The sequence below is a fragment of the Bos mutus genome, chromosome 5 (assembly GCF_027580195.1).
Source record: "Bos mutus isolate GX-2022 chromosome 5, NWIPB_WYAK_1.1, whole genome shotgun sequence".
In the NCBI taxonomy this organism is placed as follows: domain Eukaryota; kingdom Metazoa; phylum Chordata; class Mammalia; order Artiodactyla; family Bovidae; genus Bos; species Bos mutus.
Window position 1 is genome coordinate 41,925,591 of NC_091621.1, and position 18,146 is coordinate 41,943,736.

Sequence of the window (18,146 nt, forward strand, 5' to 3'; positions counted from 1 at the left end):
TTGAAAGTGAAGCCTGGCCTTCAGGGGACATGTGGAGTCACAGACTCTGGGGCCTAAGCCAGGCCGATTCTCCATCACCTGGGCCACCTCCTCCCTACTCATGTGAAGCCTGCCCTTTAACCTCCAGTCCTTCTATCTCCCTACCTGGCCAGGTCTTTCAGCCAGGGACCCCCAGTTCAAGTCGGGCCCTCCCATCCTAGGCTCCAGCTCTGGATGCTTGCTAGAAGTCACTGGCCCTCACCCCCCTGCCTGTCTGTGGCCTGTGGTCGCCATTCCTGCTTCCTTCCCCGCCAGCAACAGGGGGAATCAAGTGGGCCAGGCGCCAGCACCAGAGAGGGTGCGGCACTCCCGCTGCTCCGCAGGGGTGGGGCGTCCCCCTCCCCACATAGCCCCACCGTCAGGCCAGTGGGAGGAGCAGCCCAGGCCCCCCCCCGAACCCGCAGGCCTATAAATCCGCCTCGCAGCGGTCTGCGGCTCCTTCCCCGCGCCCTGACCAGCTCTGCCGGCGGTGACTGCCCATCCTCGGCCGCCATGAGCCACCCGTCGGGCCTCCGGTCCAGCGTCAGTTCCACCTCATACCGCCGCACCTTCGGGCCACCGCCCTCACTGTCCCCGGGGGCCTTCTCCTATTCGTCCAGCTCCCGCTTCTCGAGCAGCCGCCTGCTGGGCTCGGCGTCCCCCGGCTCCTCCGTGCGCCTGGGCAGCTTCCGCGGTCCCCGGGCGGGCACGGGCGCCCTCCTGCGCCTGCCCTCGGAGCGCCTCGACTTCTCTATGGCCGAGGCGCTCAACCAGGAGTTCCTGGCCACGCGCAGCAACGAGAAGCAGGAGCTGCAGGAGCTCAACGACCGCTTCGCCAACTTCATCGAGAAGGTGCGCTTCCTGGAGCAGCAGAACGCGGCCCTGCGCGGGGAGCTGAACCAGGCCCGGGGCCAGGAGCCGGCGCGCGCCGACCAGCTGTGCCAGCAGGAGCTCCGTGAGCTGCGGAGGGAGCTGGAGCTGCTGGGCCGGGAGCGCGACCGGGTGCAGGTGGAGCGCGACGGGCTGGCGGAGGACCTGGCAGCGCTCAAGCAGAGGTCAGAGGGCAGGGCCAGGGCTGGGCGGCGACCGTCGAGGCTGCCGCCGGGAGGGAGGAGCCGCCCCTCGCCTGTCCAGCTGTGCGTGTGCAGGCAGCACCCTCGCCGGCGGGCACTCCCCTATCACCACCACTTTGCTGAGTCTCAGGGGAGGTGAGGGAGGGGGAGTTACTGTGTCTCCCCTGTGTACAAAGGGGCCCCACCCCACCTTCCAGCAGTTTACAGAGAAAACGGGGCAAGTCCATCAGGCTGCCTGAAGACCCCTCCCTAGAGGCTGCAGTAGCAGCTCTGACCCAGATCCTGGGGGTCGCGGTCTGCAGGCTGGGCGGTGACCCCGGAGCTCAGTTTCTGCACACTCTTCTCACCAGGTTGGAGGAAGAGACTCGCAAGAGGGAGGATGCGGAGCACAATCTCGTGCTTTTCCGTAAGGTGAGCTCGGTCTTCCCATCCCCACCCCTACCCACCACCTGCATATCCAGGGTGGCATCTGTGGGCAAAGGGAGGTGACCAGAAGCCCCCAGAGACAGACAGGGAGGGCCAGGCTCTCCCTCGACCTAAGCAACCCCTCCCTGCTCTCGAACCCCTGTAGGACGTGGACGACGCCACCCTGTCCCGCCTGGAGCTAGAGCGCAAGATTGAATCTCTGATGGATGAGATTGAGTTCCTCAAGAAGCTGCACGAGGAGGTGGGTGGACCCAGGTGTTAGGTGCGACTTCAGAGGTTGAGGGTGGTCTCTGGAGCTGGGGGAGCGTTGGAAGAGAAACGAGATTCACTGAGTAGACGTGGGCCCTCCCTCCACCCCCTCTACAGGTGGTTAGACTCACACCCCTGCGCCACCTGGTGGCAAGCAGCGGAGATGCACGCCTGAAACCTCGCCGATGACAGTACCCGCGGGGCTCGGGCTGTGCAGGCTAAGCGCGCTGCGCTCCCTGGCGCCCCCTTCTGTTCATTCAAGTGTTTCTTCTCTTTTCTGCGCTCCAACTGTGTGGCCCGCGTGGAATCTGCGCGGTGAACTCGGCATCTTGCCCTGGGCGACAGGAGCTGAGAGACCTGCAGCTGAGCGTGGAGAGCCAGCAAGTGCAGCACGTCGAGGTGGAGGCGACCGTGAAGCCCGAGCTGACAGCGGCGCTGAGGGACATCCGAGCCCAGTACGAGAGCATCGCGGCGAAGAATCTGCAGGAGGCAGAAGAGTGGTACAAGTCCAAGGTGCGAGGGTACGGTGGGGGGGCGCGGGGGTGGGAGGGTTTGGGAGGGCCTGGAAGGGTGGGGCGCTGGGGGGAAGGGCCCATCTGGCCCGCTCACGCCCGAGTTGCCACCCTCGCCGCAGTACGCGGACCTGTCCGACGCCGCCAACCGGAACCACGAGGCCCTGCGCCAGGCCAAGCAGGAGATGAATGAGTCCCGACGCCAGATCCAGAGCCTGACGTGCGAGGTGGACGGGCTTCGCGGCACGGTGAGGACCAGGCTGCGCGCCCCGGCCCCGGGGGTGGAGGACGAAGGCTGGGCTCCCCCTATTGACCCCCCCTCTTCACCCACCTCCCCAGAACGAGGCGCTGCTCAGACAGCTGCGGGAGCTGGAGGAGCAGTTTGCCCTGGAGGCCGGCGGGTACCAGGCGGGCGCCGCGCGGCTTGAGGAGGAGCTACGGCAGCTCAAAGAGGAGATGGCGCGACACCTGCGAGAGTACCAGGAGCTTCTTAACGTCAAGATGGCCCTGGACATCGAGATCGCCACCTACCGGAAGCTGCTGGAGGGCGAGGAGAGCCGGTGAGGGGAGGGTGGGGCGTGGTCGGGATGGGTGGGGGTGGAGGAGAGGCGGGTGGAAGGCCAAGGTCCCCCCCAACCCCACTCCGAGTAGCTGACTACAGGTTTTGTCCCCAGGATTTCCGTGCCAGTCCATTCCTTTGCATCCTTGAGTATAAAGACGACTGGTGAGTCTTCCGCGTTTGAGTTCCAACCTGTCTATCCCCTTGTCCATTTCTACCCTGACTGGACTCTTGCTATGGCTCTGCTCAGGGATTGATTCTTGCCTGAGTCCTAGTCTGTCCTCGCCCCTGATCCTCAGGCCCTACCCCTCCCCACTCCTCTCCTCCCAAAGAGATACTCAGTTCAGTTCAGTCGCTCAGTCGTCTTCAACTGTTTGCACCCCAAAAAGATATAGGGGCTTGGATATCCCAAGACTCCTCCCCTCAACCTCTCATCCTGCCCTTTTCAGTACCTGAGGTGGAACCTCCCCAGGAAACCCACAGCCGGAAGATGGTTCTGATCAGGACCATTGAGACCCGGGATGGGGAGGTGAGATGGGCCACTTGAGCCCAGAACCCCATCACTTCCCATAGTATTTCTGAGCCCCAGCCTGGTGTAAGTAATCTTCGGGTGTTTGTGGGTGAGTGATTCTTGGGGTGAGAGTGAGACAGGGAGATGGAGGTGGATGTTCAGACGGGAGCCTCAACTGGTTGAGAGGGAGGGGGTACACCTTGCCACAAAGGAGCTAGAGGGAGGGTGGTGCTGAGTGGGTTGTGCCCTTCACATGCCTCACCCCCCAGCAGGTGGTGACAGAGTCTCAGAAGGAGCAGCACAGTGAGCTGGACAAGTCTCCTCAGAGCTACTGAACTGATCAGAGCTCCCTGCCCTGCCCCAGGCCTCTAAGGCCAAATCCTAACACCAGTCCGAAATTAGTCTCCTCCCTTCTGCATGTGTCCAGGGGATGGCGCCAGTCACCCCTTACCTGGCCGGTGGCCAAGCCCTACCCAGCACTGTAGCTGGGCCTCTCCCTGCCTGTCCATGCCCACATAGGCATGATCCATATGTTCCCCACTCTAGTCCTGCTAAGAGTCTCTATGGTCCCCATTTCTTGTCCTGATAAAAGTCTGTATGTTCCCCCATTTCTCATTCTGGTAAGAAGCTGACCAACCCCAGGACGAGTCTATTCCTGCCACAGCCCCAAGGTTAGTGGGTGGGTCAGGGTCTGAGTTTCACTTTTAAATCAAATAAAACTGTTATCAAGGGAACCCTCTTCAGTGGTGCTTATTTTGTAATGTATAAATATATGGAATCACTGTGTTATATACCTGAATGTAATATAATACTGTAAGTTAGTTATATTTAGGGTTTTTTTTAATCATGGAATTGTAAAGAGAGAGAGAACTCCCCAGTGCACTTGTGTTTGTGGTATGGGAGCGTCCATGCAAAGGAGGCTCAGCACTATTTTCCCCTTGCCTCAAGTCATTTCTTGTCTGACTCTCACTATCTCGCATCTGTGACTCCTGTCTACCCTCCTGATTTTTCTCCTACCTCTCTGTCCATTCCTTCTCAAGCTCCATCCCCATCTGCAACCCTGAATGACCAAAGCAGAACCCGTCACCTTGCTCTCCACTGTCTGCAGTCATGCTCTTCCTTACGGATTCTCCATCATAGGTGAAGATACCACCAGGGCTTCCATTGCTCAAATTACAGCTCACCTCATTTTATGCCCTTTCTTTTCTTCACATGCTCCAATTCTGTTAATTCTGCTTCATAGCTGTTTCAAGCTTGTCTGGCTCTCCCCGTGCCCACTGCCACCCCACTGGTCCAGGCCACTCTCAGCTCTTGCCTGGGTTACATTTTCTGCCTCAGTAGCCCTTTCCCCTGGTATGGCCCTGCCACCCACACGAACCTGTTCACTGCACTTAAGCAAGCAGATCAGATTCTGCTGCCATCACTCCTCCCCATGCTTGGAAGTATCTGTTTCCATGCTGTCCTCCACTCCATTCCAACCTACCCTTGTCTTGAAGTCAAAATCACTTCTGAATTTAGAATGATTTTCCTCACTCAATTATAGTGCGAGGTACAGAGAGTAAGCCAGAACTCACAGTCTGGGTGGGGGACATAGGCAAATAAGCACACAATTCAACCCTGTGATAAGTGATGTGACTGGGATAAGGAGATAGTGTTGGGGGAACATGAAGAAGAGCACATAATCCAGTCTTGGGGTAGGGATGGCTTCCTAAAGGAGGCACCATCACAATGAGCATGGGAGAAGTAGGAGTTATTCAGGTGAAGCAGGAAGAGGAGGGGGACTTTCTAGGCAGATACATAAGCCATAAGATGAGAGAGAGGGAGTTTGGAAAGTAAAAGTAGTTTTATGTTGCTGAAATGAAGGCTAGAAAGGAAGGAATGGTGTTGGGGTTGGAAGGACAATGAGGGCCAAGTCATTGAGGACCTTATATGACATATTAAGGCACTCAGAATTTATTCTAAGGAAAAAGGAAAGAAAAGGATTTAATGGGTGAAGTATTTAGACCTGTATTTTAGAAAGATCACTCTGGCTGTGGGGTGCAGAAAGAGTTAGAAGGAGATGGAAGACCAGCTCAGATGCTGTTGCAGTGAAACATGCAAGAGATGATTTTGGGCAAAGAGGTGGATAGATTTGAGACCCGTCACCCTAAGGGGTGATTTTCAGTGTAGAGAAAAGGAAATAGCAAAGGTGATCCAAGGTTTTAAAGGGAACAAGCAGACAGATGGTGGGACCTTTCATAGAAACAGGAAAGATTGGTGTAGGGCAATGAGGAGGCCCTAGACAGCAAAAGTAGTTTCGACTCATTCAGGGTGAGATGCTATGAAACCACCAAGGGGAAGGGCTGGCGGGCAGTTGAGTCCACAGGTTTGAAGTTCAAGGGTGATGGAATATTTTGAGATACTGAATCTATCAGGATGCTCTCGGCTACAAGTGACAATAACCTCATTCTTTAAGAAAAAGAAATTAAACATGTATCTCATGTGACCAGAAGCCAGAGGTAGGTGGGCTCTGAGGTTGGTTCAGTAGCTTACTACAGTTAAGTCCCCTACGTATGAACTTTCAAAGATGTGAACGGGCCAGCTGTTGTACTGTACTCTGTACTTTTCCAGGTACTGTACCGTAAGATCTAATGTTTTCTTTATTTGTGTTTTCATGTATTATTTGTGTGAAAAATATTAGAAACCTGTTATACTACAGTACACTACAGCTGATTGTTTTAGTTGGGTGCCTAGGCTAATTTTGTTGGATTTACGAACAAATCAGACTTGGGAATGCATTCTCTGAATGGGACTCCTTGGTATGTATGTAGGAGACTTACTATAAAGTCAAGGACCCAGGCTCTGTCCATGGTTCTGCTCAGCCTTCCTTGGAGGGCACTTTCATCCTTGGGATGGTTCTCTTCATGGTCCAAAGCAGAGTGCCAGCAGCTACTGGGTGATGCTTCTGTTTTCACATCCAGTGAAGGAAAAAGAAAACCTTCCTCCCAGGTATGAGATTTAAGTCCTTTCCTTCAGGCTGTCTGGCAAGGATCATGGGTATGTCTGTTCCTAGAGCAGTAACATTCACCAGGGAAAGCCACTTACTGACTTGGGCTAATCGTCTAATATGGAATGGATGCTGGGGATTAACCACAATATCTACTGCAAATATTGCAACTTCCCACCACTGTCACCCTTCACACACATTCCATATACCCCTTGCCTTCTTTCCTTTTCATTCAGTGGTATTTATAACATCAGAGGAGAAATATCACTGCAGAAAAGCAGACAAAAACTTTAGAGTTTCAAATGTTTAGGTTTTCAAGTGAGCAAAAATTCCAATTTGGAAACATTCACATCAAAGTCTGTGGCCTGGGTTTGTACTGGATAGAAGGAAGGGTTTGTGCTGAGGAGAAGGGCCTCTCAGGTGTTCCATATGAGAGAAAAATGAAACCACTCAAGAACAGTGTATTGGGACTTCCTTGGTGGTCCAGTGGTTAAGAATCCTCCTGCCTATGCAGGGGACCTGGGTTCTATCCCTGGTCCGGGAAAATCCCATGTGCTGTGGGGCAACATGCCCTAGAACCTGTGCTCAGCAACAAGAGAAGATACCACAGTGAGAAACCCAGGCACTGCAAGGAAGAGTAGCCCCCTCTTGTTGCAATTAGAGAAAGCCTGTGCAAAGCAACAAAGACCCAGCACAGCTGAAAATAAAATCTTAAAGAAAAGAATGGTGTATTAAGTGAGAAAAGAGAAGGGCCTTGGAAAGATGCATAGAGGAGCAGAGAAAGTGACTCTTAAGTACTAACTGGCAGAAATGGTAGAAGGCCTTAGGAAGCCAGAGCAAGAGAGAACTTTCACGAGGGAATGGCTAGTCATGTGGGAGGATGCTGGGGACACAGGTTAGCTAATAGCTGGGAAATTCGGGCTTTATCATCAAGGAAGATATTAGACCTCCTGAGGGCAGCTTCAGGCCAGGGTACCATCAGAGACAAAACATTGTCAACTGAAGAGTGAATGAGAGCTGAGGAAGTGAAGAGCAGACCACTCTCTCCCGAGATGTTTGACTGCTAAAAGATGAGAAACAGCTGCAGCCAAGAAAGATCTGTGTTTGAGAAGTGAAATTTTGAAGAAAGGAGAAACTACACCAATAATTCTCAAACTGCAGGTCATGAAATATTATAATAAATATTTTTAGGTCAAGTCAAACATTTTAATAAAGAGAATAGAAAACTTTAGGGTATTGTGAACGTTTTATTTTCAATGTATTTATATATGTATGTTCTAGATTTTCATGCAAAATACATTTTTTATCTTGGATTTTGGGTGAAAAACTGAAAAAGACAAGATTTGAATGTGTTTCAGTGGTGGGGAGAATTAGAAAGAATCAATTTTTCACAGGTGGATCCAGCCACATATTGAAATGGTACAACCTCAGACTTGGCTGTGACTGAAGAATTTGAGGAAAACTCAAAATCCAATTCTAATCAAGGGATCTGATGTTAACCTCAAGAAGACAGGGCTGGGATTTGATTGTAATTAAGAAAGATCATACAGCATTGATTTTATTGTACTCTGCTTGTTGGAGAAGGGAGGTGGTTTTCATGTCAGCTTGTAAGAAGGTCACCTCAAAAGTGAGGATGTGGCCACAGTTACTCAGCAGTTCCTAGAGGGAACTGGTTGTGGCAGGTGTCCTGGAGCCCAGGTAGGTGCCCGTGGTGGTGGTGGAATAATTCCTCAGGGGCCACCTGCTGGGGGTAGGAAAGGGGGCTCAGTTATCTGATTTGGGAAGAATAGAGACTAACCCAAAATCTCAAGTAAAGGGGAGCTCATTGTGATGTTACACATGGGAATAAGGGGGACAAGAATTGCAGCTGCCTGGGGTGGAGTGGGAGTCGCTTCACGGGACCCGAGAAACGTGAGACATGCGCTCTGCAGCCCCATCGGGCCTCACTGAGCATGACAGGTGACCGGAAGCCACCTTGGCGGCAGGAGCACAAGGCTCCCTGACCCGCGGTCCTACTGCTTCTGTTGCTGTTGTCACAAGGAGCCGCACCATCTGCCCTGGCTCTTGCAGACTCAGTCTCTTCTTACTCAGGGCTTCAATTGTCCTACAGCTTCCATGGCCTGACAGCAATGGTGCGCTGACTTCCAGAGCTTTCTCTGGTTCTGTTCTTACCTCCTATCACAGAAGATGTTCACTTCACCAGCCTTGATAGGTTCATTGACGCTCTCCTTGTCCTCTACAAGACACACTGAGAGATACCCAAAAGCCTACGGGCTTCCCTCCTCCTGTGCACTTTCGTTCCCATGGGTAACAAATGTTCAATGCAAAGCAAATGTCAGTTGTATTTGTTCCTAAATCTTTGACAATTATACTTGTCATAGAATCTCAGAGTTTAAGCAGATTTATTTATTTTGTTAAAAAAATTTTTGGTGTGGAATTTTAAAAAGTTGTTGAGCTTCCCAGATGGCTCAGTGGTAAAAGAATCTGCCTGCCAATACAGGAGAGGTTGGTTTGATCCCTGGGTGGGGAAAGATCCCCTGGTGGAGGAAATGGAAACCCACCCCAGTATTCTTGTTTGGAAAATCCGATAGACAGAGGAGCCTAATGGGCTACAGACAGTCCATGGGATTGCAAAGAGTTGGACAGACTGAGCAACTGAACACACACACATTTTAGAAGTCTTTATTGAATTTGTTACAATTTTGTTTCTGTTTTATGTTTTTTTGGCCGAGAGACATGTAGAATCTTAGCTCCCTGACCGGGTATTGAACCTGCACGCACTACAGTGGAAGGTGAAGTCTTAGCCACTGGATCACTAGGGAAGTCCCCAAACAAATATTTTTTAAGCTAATGAAAGAGTGTGAACAGAGCAATTTTTACTTACCAGATGGTACAGTGGCTAAGAATCTGCATTTAAATCTTGTGTCTTCTTACCAGTTCACCTTGGGGAAGATATCTGTTTGCCTCCATTTCCTCATCTGTAAAATGGAGACAACAATCATTTCCTAGGCTTGTCATGAACATTAAACAAGATGATTTGTGCAGAACTGAGTGACCTTGGCCACAGCGTAGGCAGGAGAATGAGGGGACGTGGTTCAGAATATGGCCTCCTGAAACTGCTCGCCCCAGGAGGGACCCGTCATAAATTATAAACCAGGGACCACAGTTCTAGTGATCCTTCAACAGTGTAAATGTCAAACATTTGTTTTTGTTTTCTGTTTCAAGGGGACAGCTTGAGCATGTGTTGCACACTTTTTCATACTGGATTAATTCTTATTACTACTGTAACAAATTACCACAAACTTAGTGACTCAAAACAATAAATTCAGTATCTCACAGTGCTGTAGGTCAGAAGCCTAAAATGGGACGGATCTGTGTTCCTGATAGAAGCTCTAGAGAAGCCTTTTCCAGCTTATAAAGATTGACTGTCCTGTGGCTGTCTTCCATCTTCAAAGCTAGGACTCACACCTCAGTTAGCATATCTTCTCTGATCCTGATCTTCTTATAAAGATCCTTGTTATTACATTGATGTACCCAGACAATCTAGAACCACTCTCCCATCTCAAAATCTTTAACTTGCATCATCAAAGTTCCTTTTGCCATGCCAATATTAAGGCTGGTGCAAAAGTAGTTGCGGTTTTGCATTGTTGCACTTTGCTGTTTGACATTGGAATACATTCTTAAATAAATGCAGTTACATACAGAATTTTAATGCGCATTTCTTGCTTTATGTTTTTTGCCAGTGACACTACTTGTTGTTTATTTTATATTTATTTTAGACTATAGAAATGACGTTGGACAAAAAGCAAATTGGAGCAATTTTTTAATTCGAGTTCAAAATGGATCTTAAAGCAGCAGAGACAATTCGCAACATCAACAATGCATTTAGTCCAGGAATTGCTAATGAACGTACAATGCAGTGGTGGTTCAAGAAGTTCTGCAAAGGAGATGAGAGCCTTGAAGATGAGGAATGCAGTGGCCGGCCATAGGAAGTTGACAACAATCAGTTGAGAGAGGATCATTGAAACTGATTGCTTGGCATTTGAAGCAAATTGAAAAGGTAAAAAAGCTCAATAAGTGGGTGCCTGACCACAATTCAAAAAAAAAAATCATTGTTTTGAAGTGGTGTTTTCTCTTAATCTACGCAACAACAACAAGAAGCCATTTCTCAATTGGATTGTGATGTTCAACGAAAGTTTTCATATGTTTCAAAGTTTTCATATGTTTCAAAGTTTCATATGTTTCAAAGTTTCATATTTTATATGAAAACCAGCGATGACCAGCTCAGTGGTTGGACTGAGAAGAAGCTCCAACGTATTTCCCAAAGCGAGACCTGCACCAAAAAAAAGGTCATGGTCACTGTTTGGTGGTCTGGGGCTTTTCTGATCCACTACAGCTTTCTGAATTCGGTGAAACCACCACATTTGAGAAGTATGCTCAGCAAATGAATGAGATGCACTGAAAACTGCAACATCCGCAGCCAGCACTGGGCAACAGAACGGGCCCAGTTCTTCTCCATGACAACGTCCGACTGCACATCCTACAACCAGTGCTTCAAAAGTTGAATGAGTTGGGCTACGAAGTTTTGCCTTTTCCACCTTATTCACCTGACCTCTTGCCAACCGACTACCACTTCTTCAGGCATCTCGACAACTTTTTGCTGGGAAAACACTTCCGTAACCAGCAGGAGGCAGAAAATGCTTTCCCAGAGTTCATTGAATCCCAAAGCACGGATTTTTATGCTACAGGAATAAACAAACTTATTTCTTGTTGGCAAAATCTGTTGATTGTAATAGTGCCTCTTCTGATGAATAAAGATGTGTTTGAGCCTAGTTATAGTGATTTAAAATTCATGGTCCAAAACCTGCTATGTTTATACCAACCTAATGGCACCCCACTCCAGTACTCTTGCCTGGAAAATCCCATGGACTGAGAAGCCTGGTAGGCTACAGTCCATGGGGTCGCAAAGAATCAGATACAACTGAGCGACTTCACTTCACTTCAATAAAACTGTCACAGGTTCTGGGGATTAGGGTTGGACACCTTTTGAGGAGGGCATTATGCTTAGCATAGTCTGCCCTGAGGCCTCCAAAGATCCATGCTTATCTCACATACAACATATATTTATCCTATTTCAAGATTTTTATCAGTTACAGCAGCAACCAAAGAGCCAAATCCCCTCTAGGTCTTGCTCAGAAGTCCCAAATCTCATCATTTAAATCATCTAAATTAGGTATGGGTGAGGCTCCAGGTATAATCTGTCCTGGGAAGAAATTCCTCTTCATCTGTGGACTTGTGAAACTAGAAAACAAGGCATTTACTCTTAAAATACAATGGTGAGACAGAAATAGGATAACAGTTACAGACATTCTCACTCAAGAAGGGAGAAAATAGGTGGGGGTAGAATTTTCTGAAGCAATTTTGAAATCCAGCCGGGAAAACAGTATTAGGTTTTAAGGCCTGGGAATAATTCTCTGTGGTCCCTGGCTCCACCTTCTGGCCGCACAGCCCTGCCTTTGGAGTCATCTCTCCTTTTCCATGTGTTTTCATCTTCTTGTTTCTTGGTTGTACAGTTTTGGGAGTCTGACAGCTTCCTTCTGTTTTGCCCTCTTTCTGTCCCTTCTATTACAAGCTGTCAGTGACTCTGCTTGTGTGGCATCCTTAAGAACCGTGTGGGTTTCCTGTGTATGTCTCTGGGATTTACCCTATTAGAAAAAGAACGTTCACAAATCTTTTTGGATAATCCCATTTCTATGCTTGGTTTTTGCTCAGATGGCTAAAGAGTTCCATGAGTCACATGGCTAATCTCTCCAAATGGTCCTTTGTGTGACTGAATACCTTGACTTTTGATGCTTCCTAGTTGGTAAAGAATCCATCTGCAATGCAGGAGACCCTGGTGTGATTCCTGGGGTGGGAAGATCCTCTGGAGAAGGGCTAGGCTACCCTAGCTCTTGGGCTTCCCTGGTGGCTCAGCTGGTAAAGGATCCGCCTGCAATGTGGGAGGCCTGGGTTCAATCCCTGGGTTGGGAAGATCCCCTGGAGAAGGGAAAGGCTCCCCACTCCGGTATCCTGGCCTGGAGAATCCCATGGACTGTGCAGTCCATGGGGTCGCAGAGTCGGACACCACTGAGTGACTTTCACTTTCACTTTCAGGCACTAACAAAAGATTGTTCCGTTACATTCTTATATTTCTCCTCAGGGCACACTTTCCAGACAGTAAATGACCTAATTTTACCATCTTTTGCAATATGGGTAGGCCAAGAATTTCCCAAATACCACATTCTGATTCTTTTCTTGCTTAACATTTCTTCCTTCAATTTATCTCTTCTCTTTCAGATTTTGCTGTGAGCAGCAAGAAACCAGGTGCCACCTTCAACACTTAGCAACAAAGCTAAATACCCAAGTTCATTGTTACAAATTCTGCTTTTCACATAAATGTAAGACTCAATTCTGCTAAGTGTTCTCTGCTAAATAAAAAATAGTTCTTCTCTTCTGTTTTCCAGTAACGTGTTCCTCATATACTTCTGAGTCCTCAATGCCAGCAGGACCTTTAATGTTCATATTTCCACCAACAGTCTCTTGGTGATGATTTATACATTTTCTAAAGTAATACAAATATTTTCTACAATGCTCCTTGCTTCTTTCTGAGCCCTCACTAGGAGAGTTAATATTCATATTTCTACTAACAGTCTGTTCAAAGCAAGCTAGGGCTTTTCCCCCTATTTTTAATAAATAGTTTATTTATCTAACAGTTTCAACCTGGTATTGAAGCCTGTTGCAGAGTTTCTCTTATGCTCCTCAAAGTTATTCCAGACTTTCTGCTGCTGCTGCTGCTAAGTCGCTTCAGTCGTGTCCGACTCTGTGCGACCCCACAGATGGCAGCCCACCAGGCTCCGCCGTCCCTGGGATTCTCCAGGCAAGAACACTGGAGTGGGTTCCAGACTTTCTACATCACCAAATTTCAAAGTCACTTTCACAAAATTTTAGGTATTTACATTTAGGTATTGGCTACAGCATCCATTCTGTGGTACCAAAATCTGCATCAGTCAGGGTGCATCCAGAGAGGCATAAACAGTGGGAGGTATATATTGAGAGACTTACTGCAAATAATTAGATTATACAATTACAGGGGCTTGCTAGGCAAGTTCATAATTCACAGGGCAGCTTCCTGGGCTGGCAGCTGGTTTCCTCTCAAGGGTGAGTTTTTCCAAGAGAGAGCACCCAAGACAGAACAACAGTCTTTTTATCCCTCAGCCTTGGAGGTAACATCACATCACTCTGTCATATTCTACATCTAAGTCGCCCTCAAGGCGGGGGGATGACACAAGGGCACGTCCACCAGGTGGCAGGGATAACTGGCCTATCTCAGAGGCTTTCTGCCACAGGCAATGGGAGCTGGAAAAGTATACAGTGCAGAACTCTCAACAGAAGAGCTTTCCTGTGGAGATGAGTAGCACAAGGGATGTTCCATCCCCAAAATGCTAGAAGAAGCAGACCAGGAGGAATAAACAAGATGATTACATTGAAGTATCAAAGGAGCAACAACCATTGCCCTGATCCCTGCAGCAGTGATGGAAGGCATGCCCTACTCCTTCCCTGTCTTCACTGAAAATAGCCCAACAGTGAAATTAGCCTGTGAAGCGACACCCTCCTCACTCTATGTGGGCTCTTTAAAAGAAAAGCAAGACTGGCAGTTCCCTGGTGGTGCAGTGGTTAGGATTCTGAACTTCTACTGCACTGGCATGGGTTCGACCATTCGTGGTTAGGGAATTAAGATCCAGAAAACTGCATAGTATGGCAAAGAGAGAGGAAGAGAGAAACGAAGAGAGTCTAACCAGTAATAACAGTTACAAAAGTGAGCACATAAGTAAGAATCACTAAATATTTCAAGAAAGCCAACTCTGTGAAAGAGAGAAAATAAATTTGACTTTAAAAGTAAAAAGAGGATTTTTTTCAGAAATGGAAAAGCTGATCCTCCAATTTGCATGGAATTGCGAAGGGCCTGAATAGACAAAACAATCTTGAAAAAAAGAAGAACAAGGTTGGAGGACTCACACTTCTAGACTTCAAAACTTATTACAGCTAAAGTAATCAAAATAGTATGATATTGTCATAGGATAGACACACACGCCAATGCAATAGAACTGAGAATCCAGAAATAAACCCATATCTCTATGGTCAATTAATTTTTGACAAAGATGCCAAATCCATTCAAAATATTATGACTGGGTGGCTTAAAACAACAGAAATGAATTTTCTTACAGTTCCGGAGGTGACAAGTCCAAGATTAAGGTACCAGCATGGTCAGCTTCTGGTGAGGGCTCTGTTTCTGGCTGGTAGACAGCTGTCTTCTCACTGTGCCTTCATTTGGGTGGGGGAAAGGAAGAGCAAGTTCTCTGATGTCTTATCTTACAAGGGCACTAATCTCATCATGCGAAATCCACCCTTATGACCCCACATAAACCTAGCTAATCTCCCATGGGCTCCATCTCCAAATACCATCACATGGGGGATTAGGTCTTCAACATATGAATTTGGGGGGATGCAGTTCATTCCTTAGCACTCCCTTTCCCCACAATACAACCTCCACAACTATAACGTATTATAGTATTTTTTTAAGTGAAAGATAAATAAATTTCTCTCTCATTTAAGCTACTGTTACATGGAACTTATCTTTATAATAAACCATTTTACAATCTTTCTTTTTCTGAAGGAGAAATGGACTGATAAAGTATCACTATTGTTACTGGATCAAGGTCTGTCTAGCCCAAGAGATAATTTATACATTTTACAATACAGCCAAATTCTTTTATCTCTTTGCCCAGACTCATACATTTACTACCTTTAAAAGTTTATGTTAGAGAATAGAAAATGCTTGGGTTTTTTTTCTTTCTTTTCCATTGTGGTTTATTACAGGATATTGAATATAGTTCCCTGTGCTATACAGTAAGACTTTTGCAGTTATCTATATTTTGCTAAGTCACTTCAGTTGTGTCCAACTCTGTGTTACCCTGTAGATGGCAGCCCACCAGGCTCCCCCGTCCCTGGGATCCTCCAGGCAAGAACACTGGAGTAGGTTGCCATTTCCTTCTCCAATGCATGTGAAAAGTGAAAAGTGAAAGTGAAGTCACTCAGTCATGTCCGACTCCTAGCGACCCCATGGACTGCAGCCTGCCAGGCTCCTCTGTCCGTGGGATTTTCCAGGCAAGAGTACTGGAGTGGGGTGCCATCGCCTTCTCCTAGTTATCTATATAGCAGTGTGTATATGTTAATCTCACACTCGTAATTTATCCCTCCCCCACCTCCTTTCCCTTTTGACAACCAGAAGTTTGTTTTCTATGTCTGTGAGTCTGTTTCTCTTTTGTAAATAATTCATTTGTATCATATTTTAGATTCCACATATAAGTGATACCATATTTTTCTTTCTCTGACTTACTTAGTATGATAATCTTTAGTTGCACCCTTGCTGTCATAAGTGGCATTATAATGGCTAAGTAGTATCCATTGTATATATGTACCACATCTTTATCCATTCATCTGTTGAAAGACATGTAGGCTCTTTCTATGTCTTGACCGTTGTAAATAGTGCTGCTATGAACACTGGGGTGCATATGTCTTTACAAATTAGAGTTTTTCCAGATATATGTCCAGGGGTGGGATAGCTAGATCCTATGGTATCTCTTTTTATTTATTTATTTTTTAAGGAATCTCCATACTGTTTTCCATAGTGACTGTACCAAGTTACATTGTCACCAACAGTGTACGAGGATTCCTTTTTCTCCACACCCTGTCCAACATTTGTCATTTATAGACTTTAGGAAAATATTTATGTGCCTATTTTTGGTTGCACTGGGCCTTCATTGCCTGTGCACAGGTTTTCTCTAGTTGCAGCGAGCGGGGCTCCTCTCTGGCTGTGGTGTGAGCCTCTCACTGTGGTGGTCTCTGAGGATGTGGAGCCTGGGCTCTAGGCACAGGGGCTTCAGTGGCTGCAGCTCACTGGCTTAGCTGCCAGTGGCATGTGGAATCTTCTCAGACAAAGGACTGAACCAGTGTCCCTGGAATTGCAAGGTGGATTCTTAGCCACTGTACTACCAGGGAAGTCCTGTTATTTGTAGACTTTTTAATGATGGCCATTCTGACTGGTGTGAGGTAGCACCTCATTATAGCTTTGATTTAGAAAATGCTTGCTTCTTAATATCTAAAATGAGGAAAGAAAAGTTGCAAATGATCATCACCACTGTCAGTCAATTCTGTGCTAGTCAAGATTTTAAAGGAGGAATACTAGCACCTTTCTTGTAGGAATGAGCTACCAGGTCAGGCCCATAGAGCTCGACTGTAAGTGAACCTCTTTGCTACCCCTTGTAAGACAAAAAGGAGTCTCAAGTATTTGAAATGAAAGAATAAACCTCTCCAGCAGAGGGCTAAGAAACCACAGTAGGTTATGTCTGTTGGGTATATTATTTTAAAAAATAAATTTAGTTAGTTTTGGCTGTGCTGGGTCTTCATTGCTATGCTGGCTTCTTGTCTAGTTGAGGCGAGCGGGGGCTGCTCTCTAGTTGGGGTGCGTGGTCTTTTCATTGCAGCAGCCTCTCTTGTAGCAGAGCATGGGCTCCAGGGCACGTGGGCTTCAGCAGTTGTGGCACATGGACTCAGTAGTTGTGGCTCCCGGTCTCTAGGGCATGGGCTCAATAGTTGGCACACTGGCTTAGTGGCTCTGCTGAATATGGGATCCTCCCAGATTAGGAATTGAACCCGAGTCTCCTGCATTGGCAGGTGGATTCTTTACCACTGAGCCACCAGGGAAGCCCTTGGGTATATGAATCTTCAAATGAAGCAACTATAGAAAAATCCCTTTTTGGCTGATTTCTTTTTATTGTGAAATTTAAAATCTCAATTCATTAACTGGACTCTGGCAAAGAGAAGAGAGCCTACCTTATTTTGGTAAGTTCCTCAGATATTTGGTAAGGACAGTAAAAACCTTTGAAGTATTTTAGAGCAGGTGAATGACACGGTTTATTAAAGCAAAATGCCAGTCTTGAACTCATGGTTTTCAATACATTTAGATATAGAAATACAGGTGTAAATGTACTGAATTTGTGCATGTGTGTGTGTGTGTATGTGTGTGTGTGTCTGTATAGAATATATGCCTCAGCTCTGTCCACTGAGAGGGCCTGGGGGTTAGAAATACCCTAATAGCTATGAGCACAGCTAGTGTCCAGCTCTTGGTTTTTAAATAACATTCTCCTCTAAAGGAACCAGAGCTCCTTGGAGAAATGGCTGATTCCAGAGCTGATGCAGGGAAAGTATAAATTGAGCCTGAAACATGTTTCTGTGCCAGAAAGGAAAAAAAAAAAAGAGCTAAAAAATGATGAACGCTAAAGAATACAAACACGCTGAAAGGATACAGTGGAAAACTTGAAAGGGCTCCTGCTGACCGAATTAGAAATGACTTGGGGAACAGGATAAGTAATATTAGTAATGGAATAACAGTCCACTGAATATCATAGGAATGTATGATTACATGGTGATATAGTTAAGTAGATAAAGTGAAAGTTTTTATGAGGAATGGAATATTTACATAGTATTAAAGTTGTTGTTGAGTCGCTAAGTCGTGTCTGATTCTTTTTTTGACCCCGTGGACTGTAGCCCGCCAGGTTCTTCTGTCCATGGGATTTCCCAGGCAAGAATATTGAGAGGGTTGCCATTCCCTTCTCTAGGGGATCTTCCCAAGTCCAGGGATCAAACCTAAGTCTCCTGCATTGGCAGGCAGATTCTCTACCACTGAGCCACCTAGGAAGGTGGCTCAAATTCA

At 47.1% G+C, this 18,146-nt stretch overlaps 1 protein-coding gene across 1 annotated transcript; it reads left to right on the forward strand.

The window, feature by feature from the left end:
- Positions 1-460: 460 nt before the first annotated feature.
- On the forward strand, positions 461-4,072 carry PRPH (peripherin). Its single transcript, XM_005896395.2, has 9 exons — positions 461-1,073; positions 1,442-1,502; positions 1,663-1,758; positions 2,112-2,279; positions 2,401-2,526; positions 2,618-2,838; positions 2,953-3,002; positions 3,287-3,366; positions 3,618-4,072. Exons 1-9 carry the CDS (start codon positions 532-534, stop codon positions 3,681-3,683), a joined length of 1,410 nt encoding a protein of 469 aa, XP_005896457.1. The 5' UTR covers positions 461-531; the 3' UTR covers positions 3,684-4,072.
- Positions 4,073-18,146: the final 14,074 nt, after the last annotated feature.

What these genes read in the sequence shown, in the direction of transcription:
- PRPH (XM_005896395.2), top strand. Translation starts at nt 532, where the DNA reads ATGAGCCACCCGTCGGGCCTCCGGTCCAGCGTCAGTTCCACCTCATAC. An exon ending in AAGAGTGGTACAAGTCCAAG is followed by an intron (nt 2,280 to 2,400) that starts GTGCGAGGGTAC and finishes CCCTCGCCGCAG; the next exon opens with TACGCGGACCTGTCCGACGC. An exon ending in CTTGAGTATAAAGACGACTG is followed by an intron (nt 3,003 to 3,286) that starts GTGAGTCTTCCG and finishes TGCCCTTTTCAG; the next exon opens with TACCTGAGGTGGAACCTCCC.